Genomic DNA, 14,498 nt, shown 5'->3' with positions numbered 1-14,498 from the left:
CTATGTATTCGACACAGTTGGGTAGTCTGGCAGTGACCTCATTGGTTTGTCTCTGAAATGTGGCTGGCTCATTTTTCATACCAAATGGTGTAACTTCAAACTGATACAGTTCATTTGGCATTATGAAAGCTGAAACTGCCTTCGCCCTTTCTGACAAAGGTACCAGCCAGTATCCTGTGAGCAAGTCCAACTTAGAAATATAAGTTGCTTGTCCCATCTTCTCAGCACAATCTTCCAAATGCAGAATCAGTCTTTATAGCTGGATTGATTTTTTATGGTGGTCCATATTTAATCATTGGGTACCATCTGGTTTTGGCACTATTATGGATGAGTTCCAGTTACTGTAAGCATGCATTCAATCTCTTTTGAACCTGTGCCAACTTCGGAGGGTTATGTCTACAAGAATGTCGCTTAATCGAAACAGCATCTCCTCTACTTACATCATGCATAATTAGGTTAGTATTTCTACATATCTCCCACGTGATAATAATAACTCTTTCAGGTCATTTTGATTTTCCTCTGGAAGGTAACTCAGTAATCTATTCCAATTTTTGACAACTTTCTCATTGTTCAATTTAATTTGAGGAAGGTCCAATTCGGAATCCTCTGACCTTTGTTCTTCACTGTGTTGTAATCAATAACACAGTCTCTTGTGGCTTTCCTTCCTGGTCAAAATATCTTTTGAATAAATTCACATGACACACTTTTTTGTGAGATTTCTTTCTGGAGTCCTTATCAAATAGTTCACCTCACTCAATTTCCTTTTGACTTGATAAGGTCCACTAAACTTTACTTTTAAAGGTTCACCTATCACTGGAAATAATACTAAAACCTTATCCCCGATAGCAAAATTGCAAATTTTTGATTTCTTGTCTGCTTCCTGTTTCATTTTATGCTGTGATACTTTTATATGCTGTTTAGCTAACTCTATTTAATCATTCCTGAAAATTTAGCCATAGTCCAAATATGTGGTTTCTGAATTCTGACTTACCTATTTGTCTTTAATCAATTTTAGCAGTCCTCTTGCTTCATGCCCAAAAACTAATTCAAAGGGACTGAATTTGGTCAAGTCCTTTGGTGCATCTCTGGCAAAAAGCACAGATGGGATTCCGTTAACCCAATCATCTGGTTAGTCTTGACTATAAGCCCTCAACATGGTCTTTAGTCTCTGATGCCACCTTTCTAATGCTCCCTATGACTCTGGATAGTACGCAGTAGATTTGAATTGTTTTATTCCTCAGCTATCTATAACTTGAATAACTTGGTGTGAAGTTTGACCCTTGATCTGATTGTATCTCTGTGGGTAGTCCATAGCTGGTGAAAAATTTAACCAATTCATCTATAATCCTTTTAGCTGTGATATTGCGTAGTGGAACAGTCTCTGGGAATCTAGTGAACACATTATTTATTGTTAACAAATACTGATTCCCATGTTTTGTTTTAGGTAATTACATCCTTTTAGGTAACTACATCCTTGTGCATCCAGGTCAGTAAAATTGTTTTTGCATTTTAGCTTGAGTTTTTATCACTCCTCAATAGCCTACTAATGGTAGCTCATGCACCACCCGTAACGCCACCTTTCTGTAACTCACTGGCAAATACAACTTCATGAACCTCTGCCCATTTCTCATCTGCCTAAATATGTGATAGTCTCCATTTCTTTATTAAGTCATTTTTATGAAAATAACATTCAGGGATACATTTAGATTCTTTTACTGTGTATGCCTTTTGATACAATTGCTTTAAATTTTCATCTTTCTGCTGTAACAGTTAATTTATCTGAACTAAAGATGCCTGCATTGTCATTTATCTGCTCCTGGTTTGTCTCCACCATCTGATCAAACAGAGTCTCTGCTAACTCCACTTCAACTTTCTTAGCTGTACTCTGATCTCTCCTGTTTCAAGTGCTGAATTTGTGACCTTGTTACCACATAGTCAGGAAACATTCCAGGATATGTGTCCTGCAATAGTTCAATTGCCTGAATTTCCACTGGCTTTTCAACCACAGTAGGCAGCACTCCTACCTGTGAACCAGCTGTATCATTAGCAAGGACAAATGGTATTGCTGGAGCTGGGAGTTTGTCCAGTACTCCTACCATGGCTTCTCCAGTCTTCACTGGATACTCTAATGTCATTTTACATAATTGAGTGTTTCTTGTCTCACCATGGATTTCTGTTACTATACCTTTTCTGGCAATAGTTCTTCAGAGTACATATCTCCTCCTCTTTCAACATCACAGATTGAGAGAATCCTGTATCTCTTAATAATTGTAACCTCTTTACCTGCTGCTCCTGGCCTATGTGAGTAAAGTTTACCTCTAGCCAGCTTGTACATTTTAGTGCAGCTTTCTATCCTCCACTCTGCTTTCTGTTACCATTCCAACAAAATTCACTGGCTTATTCTTTTTTCCTATATCTGGCTTCCCAGTGCTTTTCCTAATCCACCAACACTGTGATTTCATGTGGCCGTTTATTGCAGTGAAAGCACTGGAGCTTTTTACCTTATCTTTTTTCCCTTTCTTACTCTGTAGTAAGTTATCCTGATAACCTTCACTGAGATCTACCTTTCCCTTCCCGAGTGAAGATTTCTCTTTTCCTCAATTTCTATCCCTCATGGATTGGAATAAATTTTGGAAGCCAAACTTTGATTTATAGACCAACTCATGATCATCAGCCATTTCATCTGCTAATCCTGCAGTTTTAACTCTCTGCTCTTTCATGTGAGTTCTCACTACTTCAGAAAGTGAAATTTTGAACTCCTGTGCCAATTTCTGAAGTTCAAACTCTTTTTCTCTCTCTCTCCTTTTAATCATAATTCTTTTTCTTTTGCCTCTAACTCAAGGTGCTTCATTTTCAATTTAATTTTAGCCATCTCTAAAGATTCTTATAACCTTTCTAACAAATTTAAATGTTGAACTATTGCTGTAATTATCTCTCCTGCTCCAACCCCAGCTTGTCTGCTAATTCCAGTAGCTTGGCCTTTGTCACCTTTTGTAAAAACCCCCCCAAAGTCACTTCTTCCACTCCCAGAAAGAGTAACTGAAAGAGCCATTGCTATCTCAAGCACAATTTTAAACCAACTGAATTCAACACCCGGAACAAAAGGCGCCAACACCTACCACTCTCTGCCTTCGAGTCCCAACAGCCCTAATCTCAATTTTGGAACTTTAGAATAAATCCTGGATGAGCCCCCATCTGTTATGGACCAGGCCAGACTCCCCTCAAAACATTTCAAGTAAGTAGCACATATCCTAACTTTGCTAGATGTTTTAAGCAAGTGTACAGTGGATATTCCAAGAGAGATGCCACTGGTCAAACCACTTGATTTTAAACAAAACAATTTATTTACGAGATTGCTGAATGAAGCACGAACAAAAGAGAGTAGGATACCGAATAACAACCTATCCAAAAACCCAAGAGATCATCTTAATGTAATAATGATGTTTCAAATACTTGCAACAATCCCTATAAGCACCCCTTGACACAAAAAGTAAAATCAAACACAGGTTTTTACAGGAGAGATTAGCAGGGACCTGCTGCTTTGGGGTCCAGCAGCTTTTTGTAACTCTACTGTGCTAAAAGCAAAGAAAAACAGATGGGATAACTGGCCATTCCCCTTTTATTGTACAAGTGTTTTTTTTAAACTTGAAAGTCTTTTGCTGAGACAGTATCTGTTAGCTGCAATCAAATTGGTCCTGAAACCCTTCAACCCCAGACTTCTAAGTCTGTCTTTTAGACCTCTCTGGGGGGGAGGGGAGAGGGAGCAGAGTCCAAGATATCATAACCTTTTAAAAGGAGCAACATCGCCACGCTATTCATGTACCTGTACAAGTGGGTTACGGGTGGTGCATGAGCTACCTGTAAATGTTGTTACTGTACCTGCATTTACCACTTCCTCTGGCAGTTTATTCCACATATTAACTACTCTCTGTGTAAAAAGGTTTCCGCTCGGGTCCCTTTTAAATCTTTCTCCCCTCACCTTCCAAAATAAGCCCCCTGGTTTTGAACTCCCCTACCCGAGGAAAAAAGCATTTGCTTTTCACCTTATCTGTGCCCCTCGTGAGTTTATAAACTTCCTCCGTTCCAATGAAAAACTCCCAGCCTATCTATGCTCTCCTTATAACTCAAATCCTCGAACAGCCATGTAAATCCTTTCTACACCCGTTTCAATTTAATAATTATACACAGTACTCCCAAAGTGGCTGAACCAATGTCTTGTACAACTTCAATATGATGCCTCAACCCTTATACTCAGTGATCTAAATAATGAAGATAAGCATGTTAAATGCCACTTTAACCACCCTGCCTACCTGTGATACAACTTTCAAGGAACTATGGTTCAACAACAATCCCCAGAGCCATACCATTGACTTATAATTCCTGCAACACCTTGCATTTATCAAAATTAAATTCCATCTGCCACTGTTTGGCCCATTGGCCCAATTTAGCAAAATCCCTTTGTAATCTTAGATAATGTTCTTCACTGTCTACTGGTCTAACTCCATATATCTGCCTGTGGCCCATATCCTTTAGTAATTTGCTTTACAAAAAATTATTTGTCCCAGATTTAAAATTCACAACTGATCTAGCCTCAACTGCTATTTGTGGAAGAGAGAGTTAAACATCTATTACCCTATGTGTAGAAGTGCTTCATAATATCTTTCCTGAATGGTCTGGTCCTAATTCTCTAACTGCCCTACCAGTGAAAATAATCCATTTTTATCAATGCTGTCTTTTCCTGTTCATATTTTGAAGACTTGAATCATATCACCCACCTTCCTAACCTTCTACGTTCTAGAAAAAACAGGCCTAATTTGTATAAACTCTCCTCATTCTTGTAAACCAGTGTTGTACTCCTGGCAAGGTCAATATATCCTTCCTAAGGTATGGATCCCAGAATTTAGCGCAAGATTCTAGTTGAGGCTGAGAGTGTTTTATAAAGGACTTAAATTCACTGAAGTAGTTGTATTCTGTGACCCCCTGCCGACCTGTCTCATCTTGCACCTCTTTGAGAATAGGAGCTCTCATTTTATCGTGTTCCTTTGCCTTAGTCCCACCAAAGTTAAACACTTCACATTTCTCCACGTTAAGTTTATCTACCCATTCCACGCTGGTCCTCTTCAAGTCCATGACTGCCCTCTCACAGTTCACAATATTTTGTACTTTTTTGTTTCATCCAAACATTTTGAAAGTTGCCGCCTGGCCAGCCCAAGCATAGCTCAGCTTCCCAACTGTGGAATTGCCCACTGGGATTTAAACTCGTGTCTCGATCTGAAACCACCAGGCGCTTGGGTTTAAACTCCCCCAGCAACGTAACAATAAAGTTGTCATGCTGTTGCAATGTGGCTTTCGGTGTGTGCATAGCTTACAAAGAACATGGGCAGTGTATGATGGACTGAGATTGATATCGACTGTCAGCGATTCTGTGATTGATCAGTCGATTGCAGTCTCCTTGTAGAGATCACAGCCCTAGCAGCGTGAGGCATTAAAAGGAAAACGTATGATGAAACATGATGTGGTGGACTCATCTGAAAACTATTAGAAAAAGATTACTGAGTTTTTAATGGAACTCACTGTCTAAAAGGATGGTAAAGGTTGGAACCCTCAAGGGATTTAGGGAGTATTTAGGTGAGCACTTAAATTGCCATAGCACAGAAGGTGACAGGATTGGTCCTGTAAAATGGAATTGAGGGTATATAGATACTTGATATAGAATTGCTGGTGTTGGACTGGGGTGGACAAAGTTAAAAATCTCACAACGCCAGGTTGTATTCCAATAGGTTTATTTGCAAGTACAAGCTTTCGGAGCGCTGCTCCTTTGTCAGGTACCTGATGAAGGAACAGCGCTCTGAAACCTTGGGTACTTCCAAATAAACCCGTTGGACTATAACCTGGTGTTGAGTGATTCTTAACTAGGTACTTGATGACTAGCATGAACATGATAGGCTGAAGGGCCTCTTTCCACACTATAAAACTTTTTTCCAGCGCTAACCTCAATGTTTTTGAATTCCTTTGATGTATAAGGTCAGGTAAGGTGTGAACAACTTAAAAATAAAGGCTCTGTAAAAGTATTTTCAACATCACAATTTTCATTTGGCTTTCCTTGATTTTGAGCTCATTTGCAGACAAATTATGTTACAAGTGGACTTTCTCAAATGTTTATGAAACAAATTTGCATGTATGAACTGAATCTTTTATCCAGAAAATGTTCATTGTGGAGTATTCATTACTGAATGGTTTGAAGTCAAATTTGATTGTTCTACTCATCAGTGTATATGATATTTTAAAAAATGTAAGGTATTTACCAAAAGAGTAGAGGCTAGTAGGAAATGTAGGATTGTTGACATATGAAATATTAAACTAGAAGCAATGATTTGAATCTGTCTAATACTTCGAAGTGGATAAGCATTATTTTTACAAATATGTTAGGGAAGTGGAGATGGATAGAATATGAAAGATCAGTGGATGTAGTTTGCTCGCTGAGCTGCAAGGTTCATTTTCAGGCGTTTCATCACCATATTATGTAATGTCTTCAGTGAGCCTCTGAATGAAGCCACTGAAGATGTTACCTAGTATGGTGATGAAACGTCTGAAAATGAACCTTCCAGCTCAGCAAGCAAGCCTCCATCCAGAACCTCAACCTGAGCTACAAATCTTCTCAACTCGCTAATGAAAGAACAATGATGTGGTGGTGTAAAAATTCTGTGAATTGAGAAGATATTGGGAAGATGTATGTGTAGTTCGTACCTAAACGTGCAAAAGGAAGTACAGTTGGAGAAATAATGTAAAAGGAATTGATTTAATTAATTTGTGGAAAGGCTGTTAATGGGAACATATAATAATGTAGGATCAGACCAGCTGAGTTTGTGTAAACAGCAAGGTACAAAAGTTTAAACTATGTTAAATAATTGATTTTGTTCTTCTATGAACAGTTTTACCAAAGTAGTTTTATAAAATTAATTTTTCTCTTCCTGATTGATTACGTATTTTCAGTCCTGTGCCGACTGAGGTTTCTTTAGGACCCAGCGAAGGAGATTGGTAGATTTGTGGTTAGACGTATGACCGGTTGCGCATTAGGACCCGGGGAGGGAGCAGGATTTCAGTTCTGTTGTCTGACTGGATTGAAAATTCGCCATGAGTCTGTCGTTTTAGGCCCTGGTGGTGCGGTGTTGGTAGAATTTGTTATCCCGTTTGATTTGAGTGCAAAGAAAACGCATACCTTGTAAAGTACAATTAGGTGTGTAGAGAATTGAATTGAGTTTCAATTTTGCATTGCGGGTAAAGGGCAGGCGTTAATACCGAGGTGAATGTGTTTGTAGTGTGTATGGTGTTTGACCCGACTCTGTCTCATTGCAGCAAACCAAGATGGAGTACGAGTGGAAACCCGATGAGCAAGGGCTCCAACAGATTCTGCAGCTACTGAAGGAATCGCAGTCTCCAGACACAGCCATACAGAGATCCGTTCAGCAAGTATCCTTTGCAAAGCGGCCAGGCCTGATTTGTTTATCTTAAAATTGTTCGGCCTAACATGCTCGAGGAATGCTCCGTATTGTCGTATTCGAGAATTCAGAATGAAGTAGTTTAAGGTTGTGCCTAAGTCGAAGAGGCTGAAGAAGACGCCCCCCCCCCCCCCCTTTGGAAATGTCTCTTTTAATTTAAAAATTTAGAATACTTTTTAAAAACCTTTTAAGTGGTTTGACGCTTCCATGTTCTGGTTACAAGGTGCCACCACCAGATTGAGCTTGAAGCCTATGGCGTATACAGTTTTACAGAACCTTTTTAAACTGGTGCTTTAACACGAATGGCATGCTTAACACACAATCGCCATGCGCCTCACGTTGTATAAATTGAGTGATGGGGGAGGTGAATATTGTAATACGCTGTTTTAATTACTGCGGATACCTTTATTCGTTCCATTAGAACGATGCATTTACGTCTGCTTAGCAGATTCAATTATTTGATAAACTATTAAAATAACCTGTAATAAATCAGACTGTTTGAACATCATCTCAATTTTATCTGGACTGTGCCGTATTTTGACTTCAGATGTGCTTTGTTTTTGTGATTGCTTCATTATAAAATATTTCCTTAGCTGCTGCTTAAGAAACTGGAGCAACTTAATCAATATCCTGACTTCAATAACTATCTAATTTTTGTTCTAACAAAGTTAAAATCAGAAGGTACGTGCATTTGGTAGTTTTGGGTTACATTTATTGACTCATTCCAGTTTGCTTTTAAGCACCATTATCTGACTGAAAAATTTGAGCAGTTCATGTATAATAAATCTTGACAAAAAATGTAAACGTTGAAAAATTTTTACAAGTGTTTACTTTCTAAAAACGCTGTGCAGCATTTTTTTATTTTATAATCTCAAATTGAGATATGTCTGTGCCGATTTTAGTACTGCCTAATCATTTAGCTCATCATATATCCTCCCTTGGTAGTCATCTGGACTATGAATCATTAATTAAAGCATCTTAATTTTTAAAAAAAGTTGGCATATTCGAATTTATTGAGCCTTATTCGGTTCATAAGTGCATTTTATGTTCGTAGTCTAAAGGAGCTATCGTTTACTGCAATCGAGCATCAAAATTTTGGGCATTAAGTCTCTCCCATTGTGTCAGAAGTAATTTATGTGCAGGCTTTTTTTTCTAATTGAACATGGGAAGTACAGTAAAGAAGGCCAATGGCTTAAGTTAACTTCAGATTTCGGCATACATTTCATGGTGAGTCTGTCCATCAATTACATTTTTGCATTCTAGTCTTGTAATTACTGTATCATTTGATTTAACCTTTATTTCTAATCTCATAAATGACAGAGACAATGCAAGTTCAAATATATTACAAGTTCTCTTTGGTAAGAAAGCATCTTCAGCTTAAGAAAGCATAAGATAAAGGAGTGGAATAAGACCAATTCGGCCCATCGAGTCCACTCCTCCATTTAATCATGGCTCTTGGGCATTTCAGCTCCACTTAGCCGCACTCTCCCCATAGCCCTTAACTCCTTGCGAAGTCAAGAACTTATCAGCCTCTGCCTTGAAGACATTTCACGTCCCAGCCTCCACTGCGCTCCGTGGCAATGAATTCCACAGGCCCACCACTCTCTGGCTGAAGAAATGTCTCGTCATTTCTTAACTGTTATGTTAGATGTTGTAGACAGTTATACATTGCATGATGACCAAATTTGTGTTTCATATATTAAAACTAGAGGAAAAAGTTTAGAAGTAGACACTTTGTATAAATGTAAATCCCTGATGTGTTGTGAAAAGTATTCAATGCTCACCTTTTGATCTGTAGAGTGAAATTGCATCATCTGACATTTGAGTTAGTGAAACACAGATTCAGTTTGTTCTGGCATTGTGAATAGTGGCACTGTGGCACAGGTGACCTTTTAAAGACGTTTGGTGAAGAACTTGTATTTATCCAATACCTTTCTTCTCCTTTATTTGTTCCAAAGTGGTTTACGGATAGCAGGTTGCTTTTGATGTGAAGTCTCTGTTTTGTGGCAATTAATTCTATCTGCACAGATGATGGAGGAAGTCAATTAATAAAAGTAAGATGCTGTGAATTCTGGAAATAAAAACTAAAAATGCTTCAGCATTAGGCAGTATTTAAGGAGAAATATACTTTACGTCCGTGATCTTTTATCTGAACTGGCTTATAATCAGTCATTTTGTTTTGGTGGTATGGAGCCAACAGCATTGGCCAGGATATTTCAAAAACCTCTGGGGTTGTTTTCCCAACCTTTTGTTGCACGGCAATGTATGGAACATAGTTTCTTTGCTCTCATGACTAATATTGATTGAGTGTCACTTGCACAGATTTTAATTTATCCCATTGGTAGCAGTGTATTGCTATTCATATTACTAAAGGCTAACCATTGTAAATTTGCTTTACGTGAGATTTCTACCTTTTAGAAAAGCTGAAATAGGCATTTCATTTTCTCATGTTTGTGTGCTTTTTTGTTTTATCAAAAGAAAGTATCTGATTTCATCTTTTAAAATTTATTCTGGTTATAGAAATGGACCTAGCTTCAATTTTAAACATGTTTATGACTTGGGTTGTGAGATATAACATGTTTTCATAGCCTTGGCCATGAGCTAAAAGAATGTTTATCATTTAGGTTTTGTCATTTTGTTTTCAGTGCAGATGTGGTTTGTTTTCCTATACAGTCTCAAAGGTTTCAAGTCATCACTGCGTACATTTCCACTGGTCACTCTGAGTATGTTGAATTCAGTGACCATTATCCCTATATTAGCTGTAATGAGTGGCATACAGCTTGACCATTGGCATTCCCATTCGCCCTTGACTGTGTTATGAAATCCAAAGGGAATTTCCTGAAATCTATTTTGAATTGGTTGCAAAGTTTCTCCTGTTTTCTTTGCTTGTCTCAGGACGTGGGAGTGGATGAATGGTATGAGAACGTATAAAGAATAGAGTCAATAGAGATGTACAGCATGGAAACAGACCCTTCGATCCAACTCGTCCATGCTGACCAGATCTCCCACCTGCCAGCACTCAGTCCATATACCTTCAAGCCCATTCTCTTCATATATCCATCCAGATGCCTTTTAAATGTTGCAATTGTACCAGCCTCCACTACTTTCTCTGGCAGCTGATTCCATACACACACTACCCTCTGCGTGAAAGAATTGCCCCTTAGGTCTCTTTTATATCTTTCCCTCTCACCCTAAACCTATGCCCTCTAGTTCTGGACTCCCCCACTAAGGAAAAGGCCTTGTCTATTTAACCTATCTGTACCCCTCATGATTATATAAACCTCTATCAGGTCACCCCTCAGCCTCCGATGCTCCAGGGAAAACAGCCCCAGCCTACTCAACCTCTTCCTGTAGCTCAAATCCTCCAACCCTGGCAATGATCTTGCAAATCTTTTCTGAGCCCTTTCTTGTTTCACAACATCTTTCCAATAGGAAAGAGGCCAGAATTGCACGCAAAATTCCAAAAGTGGCCTAACCAATGTCCTAGACAGCTGCAATATGACCTCCCAACTCCTGAATTCAAAGCTCTGACCAATAAAGGAAAGCATATCAAACTCCTCCTTCACTAGCCTATCTACCTGCGACTCTGTTTTCAAGGAGCTATGAACCTGCACTTCAAGATCTCTTTGTTCAGCAACACTCCCTAGGACCTTGCCATTAAGTGTATAAATCCTGCTAAGATTTGCTTTCTCAAAATGCAGCACCTCGCATTTATCCAAAGCAAACTCCATTTGCCACTCCTCAGCCTATTTGCCCATCTGATCAAGATCCTGTTGTAATTCGAGGTAACCTCCTTCACTGTCCATTATACCTCCAATTTGTAAACTAACTACAGAGGAACCTTGGTTATCTGAATATGAATTATCCGAATTTTGGATTATCCAAAGAAACATCAAAAAGGTCTTTCCAACACCGATCGCGTCTTTTGTTTACAACGATTAAAAATGAACTCTTCTCGGCAGCATTTCAGTAAGCACAGTCCTGGACATTGGGAGCCGAGGCATCTTCTCCAAATAACCGCTCATTTGCTCTAGCTCTCTTGTTCGCTCTCTTCCACCACCGACATCAGACTCATTGGTCTGTAGTTCCCTGGCTTGTCCTTACCAACTTTCTGTGACAGGTTTGGTTTGATGGTCCTTTTTTGTTCTTCCCCCTCACTTATAATTGTATTCACGTAATGCTGCCAACTGGGGTTTCTGTCAGCTGATAACTGAGGGGTATGGGATCTTATACACCTCAAGGTACTGAAGTTAAATGTAGCATTCCGTTTGAGATCTGCTATCCTGGAAGACCAGACATCAAACCACTGACCTTTCCGAAATGCTCAATTAATTAATCAGTAAGGATGCCACAGTTCAGTTCAAGCATATTCTGGATTCAATTTTGAGAGCAGCTCAGTTTCTAAAATAGTTTAAAGTAATGTCGTTAGAGCAATGTGAATAGTTTCTAGTCATGTGATTAATTCACTTATTCGACTTGAGGGATATTTGTCTGCTAAGGTTGGATTTCTTGAGTATAGCTTCATACTGAATGTAAAGAAAAATACTGTTAAAGAAAATAAATTACTAATTTAGCATGTCACTTGTCAGTGATTTAAATGTGGTTCGGTAACAGGGAGGTGACATGCATTAATATTCATTATCGCATGGCTCAATTATGTTGCTCGTGGCTCAACTTTCTCATTGTTTACTTTGTGATCTATTTGAACTTATTATTAGCTGCAAATGTCAAAAAATGGACAGTAATGAAGGGAGTAAAATTAAAATTTTGCGTAATTTTAGTTTTTGCTGCAAATGTGCTGATGTTAAGATTATGTTTTAAGGTAATGTTGGGGGTATTTGTAAGAATTGAGACATGCTTAATGTGTGCTGATTAGGAACTTCGAAAGTTTTGTTGTTGGCTGACAAACAAACTTGCAATAAAAATGTCGGAGATGTAAAACATTTAATTCTGTTTCTCTCTTCACAGATGAGCTATGCATGCTGAGTGTTTCCAATATTTTTTTACTTGGTTTCTGGGTTCTATAGTATTTTACTTTTGATTTTCAACTGGGTTATAGCTTTGACTCCAGAAGTAAATTTAGTTTCACTTTTGAGTTTTCGCTAGCATCTGAAGTACTCTCAATTTATATGTTTTTTAAAAGTATTCAGAGAGAATTTTCCTTAATTGGAAATTAGTTGGGATGATTGCTCTTCAAATACTTTGAAGCAGAAGTTCCTAGAATATGGCATTAACGGATAGACAGTGGCTATATAAAAGGTGCATTAAGGCTGTCTTCATCCTTGTACCAATCTCTAATTATTTTCTCCCAGACAAAGTGCAATTTTTAAAGTAATTGTCAATTAGTTTTCTAAAGCACAAAAAGAAATGACTTCGAAGTTTAGGAAAAAGCCACCATTGTACTTTGGGAGACTAGTGGCTGTCCCTGCAGTTTGCAATCACTTGAGTTCCAGACTTTCTTCTTTTAAATAAAAAGTAATTTGACAGAAATTATTTCAGTCCAAATACTATTTGAGAACACAGTGATTGTACTATTTTTTCAAATTAAAAGTTGGCAAAAATTGAGCTGAAACTTATAGGTGATTTCTTCTTTGCTAACTGGTTTGAATTTGCATTTTCATATTAGCATCTAGAGTGAATACCATCAACTCACTATGCACATTAATGCACAGTCTGTAGTGTGGGCATAAATGAGTTAACTACAGTAATGTCTATTAGCAGAAGTAATATTCACCATACTTAGCTCACTTTCTGTGTGGGGCATGCTGATTTCATTTTAGATTAAACAGGACATTTGTTTGCTTTTTTGAAGCCAATAATAAATATGCACATAGTAAGTGCATAGAAGGGAAGCTTGATTCATATTTTGATTACAGATAGTTAGGATTGAAGCTATTATTAAGGAGTGAACGTGTTACACCTTACAGTTTGTACTGGCACAGGATGTTTGCTATATTATGAAGAATTCATGACTGTCGCAATTAATTCAAGAATTTATATTATTTTGTTGGATGAATTCACAGTAAGTTGAAAATATAAAATACAACTATGCAAAGTTGAACATAATTCTTTTGGTTTTTGTTGTATTATCCCTTGTTATTTCATTATTAAAAAAGTAAGACATAAAGAATTCCGAGTTGGATTTACAGAAGCATGTAAATACAAAATCATCTATTACCTGTTAGGCCATGGACAATTCTGAAGATGCATCAGACCTTTTTAACTGCCTGTTTGAGATCTTTGGTAAGATTTTTGAAGAACTTCTAATTTTCTTTGGGCAGGTGATTATAACTATACATAGGCTACCACTTCACATAGAATAGTAAATCAGTTGAAACCCTACACCATGCACAAATTGGTTTGCAGCTTGTCTGTCTGTATACTGACCAGCTGACTTGAACCTAAAATATTCGAACATGCAGGCTGCATCTGGTTAGAATTTTGAATTTTTAGTGCACCTTGGTATGATTGGAACACTACATACATCATTTGATCCTTTGGAGTGGGGGGTTTTGCCAGTGTTCAACCCAATTAATATGGCGTAGGTAAGAATTAGCCACGCCGTTTGAAAAACCTCTGAGAAGTGTAGTTGAAGTGGATTAGATCTGAGTTTGCTGTTTTAACAATACTGGGAAATGTATAGTGGACATATACCACAAAGGTTTTCAGAGCTGTATTCTCTGAATCGCTTTGATTTTAGTTTTTCTTTTTGTCAAACCTTTAGGAACTGAAAGCACCTGTTTTGTGTTTTTAGCTGACTTTTCTCACATCTCATTCCTCAATGCAAACGTTGGCATTAAAATGAATATGCAGAGGTGTTGTTTAATGGTTTTTTCCATTTAAAAAATGTTTAGCATATAGTTATATATGGGAAAGCTATTTTAATACATTCATATACAAATGGTCATTTGAAACACTATTTGACTTGAAACGTAGTGCTTGCTTGGTTCCAGTGTGCAGTGGAATGGTTACCTTTTGCTTTCTTTCAGTAGTTGATAA

The 14,498-nt window shown here is 37.9% G+C and overlaps 1 protein-coding gene across 5 annotated transcripts in view; it reads left to right on the top strand.

Moving 5' to 3' along the window:
- tnpo1 (transportin 1) overlaps positions 1 to 14,498 on the top strand; it is a 129,973-nt gene that overhangs the window by 29,528 nt on the left and 85,947 nt on the right. For 4 of the 5 annotated variants that reach the window (XM_072581824.1, XM_072581842.1, XM_072581814.1 and 1 more), the window contains 2 exons: positions 7,357 to 7,470; positions 8,105 to 8,180. In XM_072581824.1, coding sequence (XP_072437925.1) covers positions 7,357 to 7,470; positions 8,105 to 8,180 — 190 coding nt within the window. Of the gene's footprint in view, positions 1 to 7,068; positions 7,238 to 7,356; positions 7,471 to 8,104; positions 8,181 to 14,498 lie in introns of those variants that run through there. The other variant, XM_072581833.1, reaches the window with a different exon arrangement.

This window comes from Chiloscyllium punctatum, chromosome 2 (genome assembly GCF_047496795.1).
Source record: "Chiloscyllium punctatum isolate Juve2018m chromosome 2, sChiPun1.3, whole genome shotgun sequence".
Lineage (NCBI taxonomy): Eukaryota > Metazoa > Chordata > Chondrichthyes > Orectolobiformes > Hemiscylliidae > Chiloscyllium > Chiloscyllium punctatum.
Note: the sequence above shows the minus strand (reverse complement) of the source record. Positions and strands in the feature narration are given on the sequence as shown.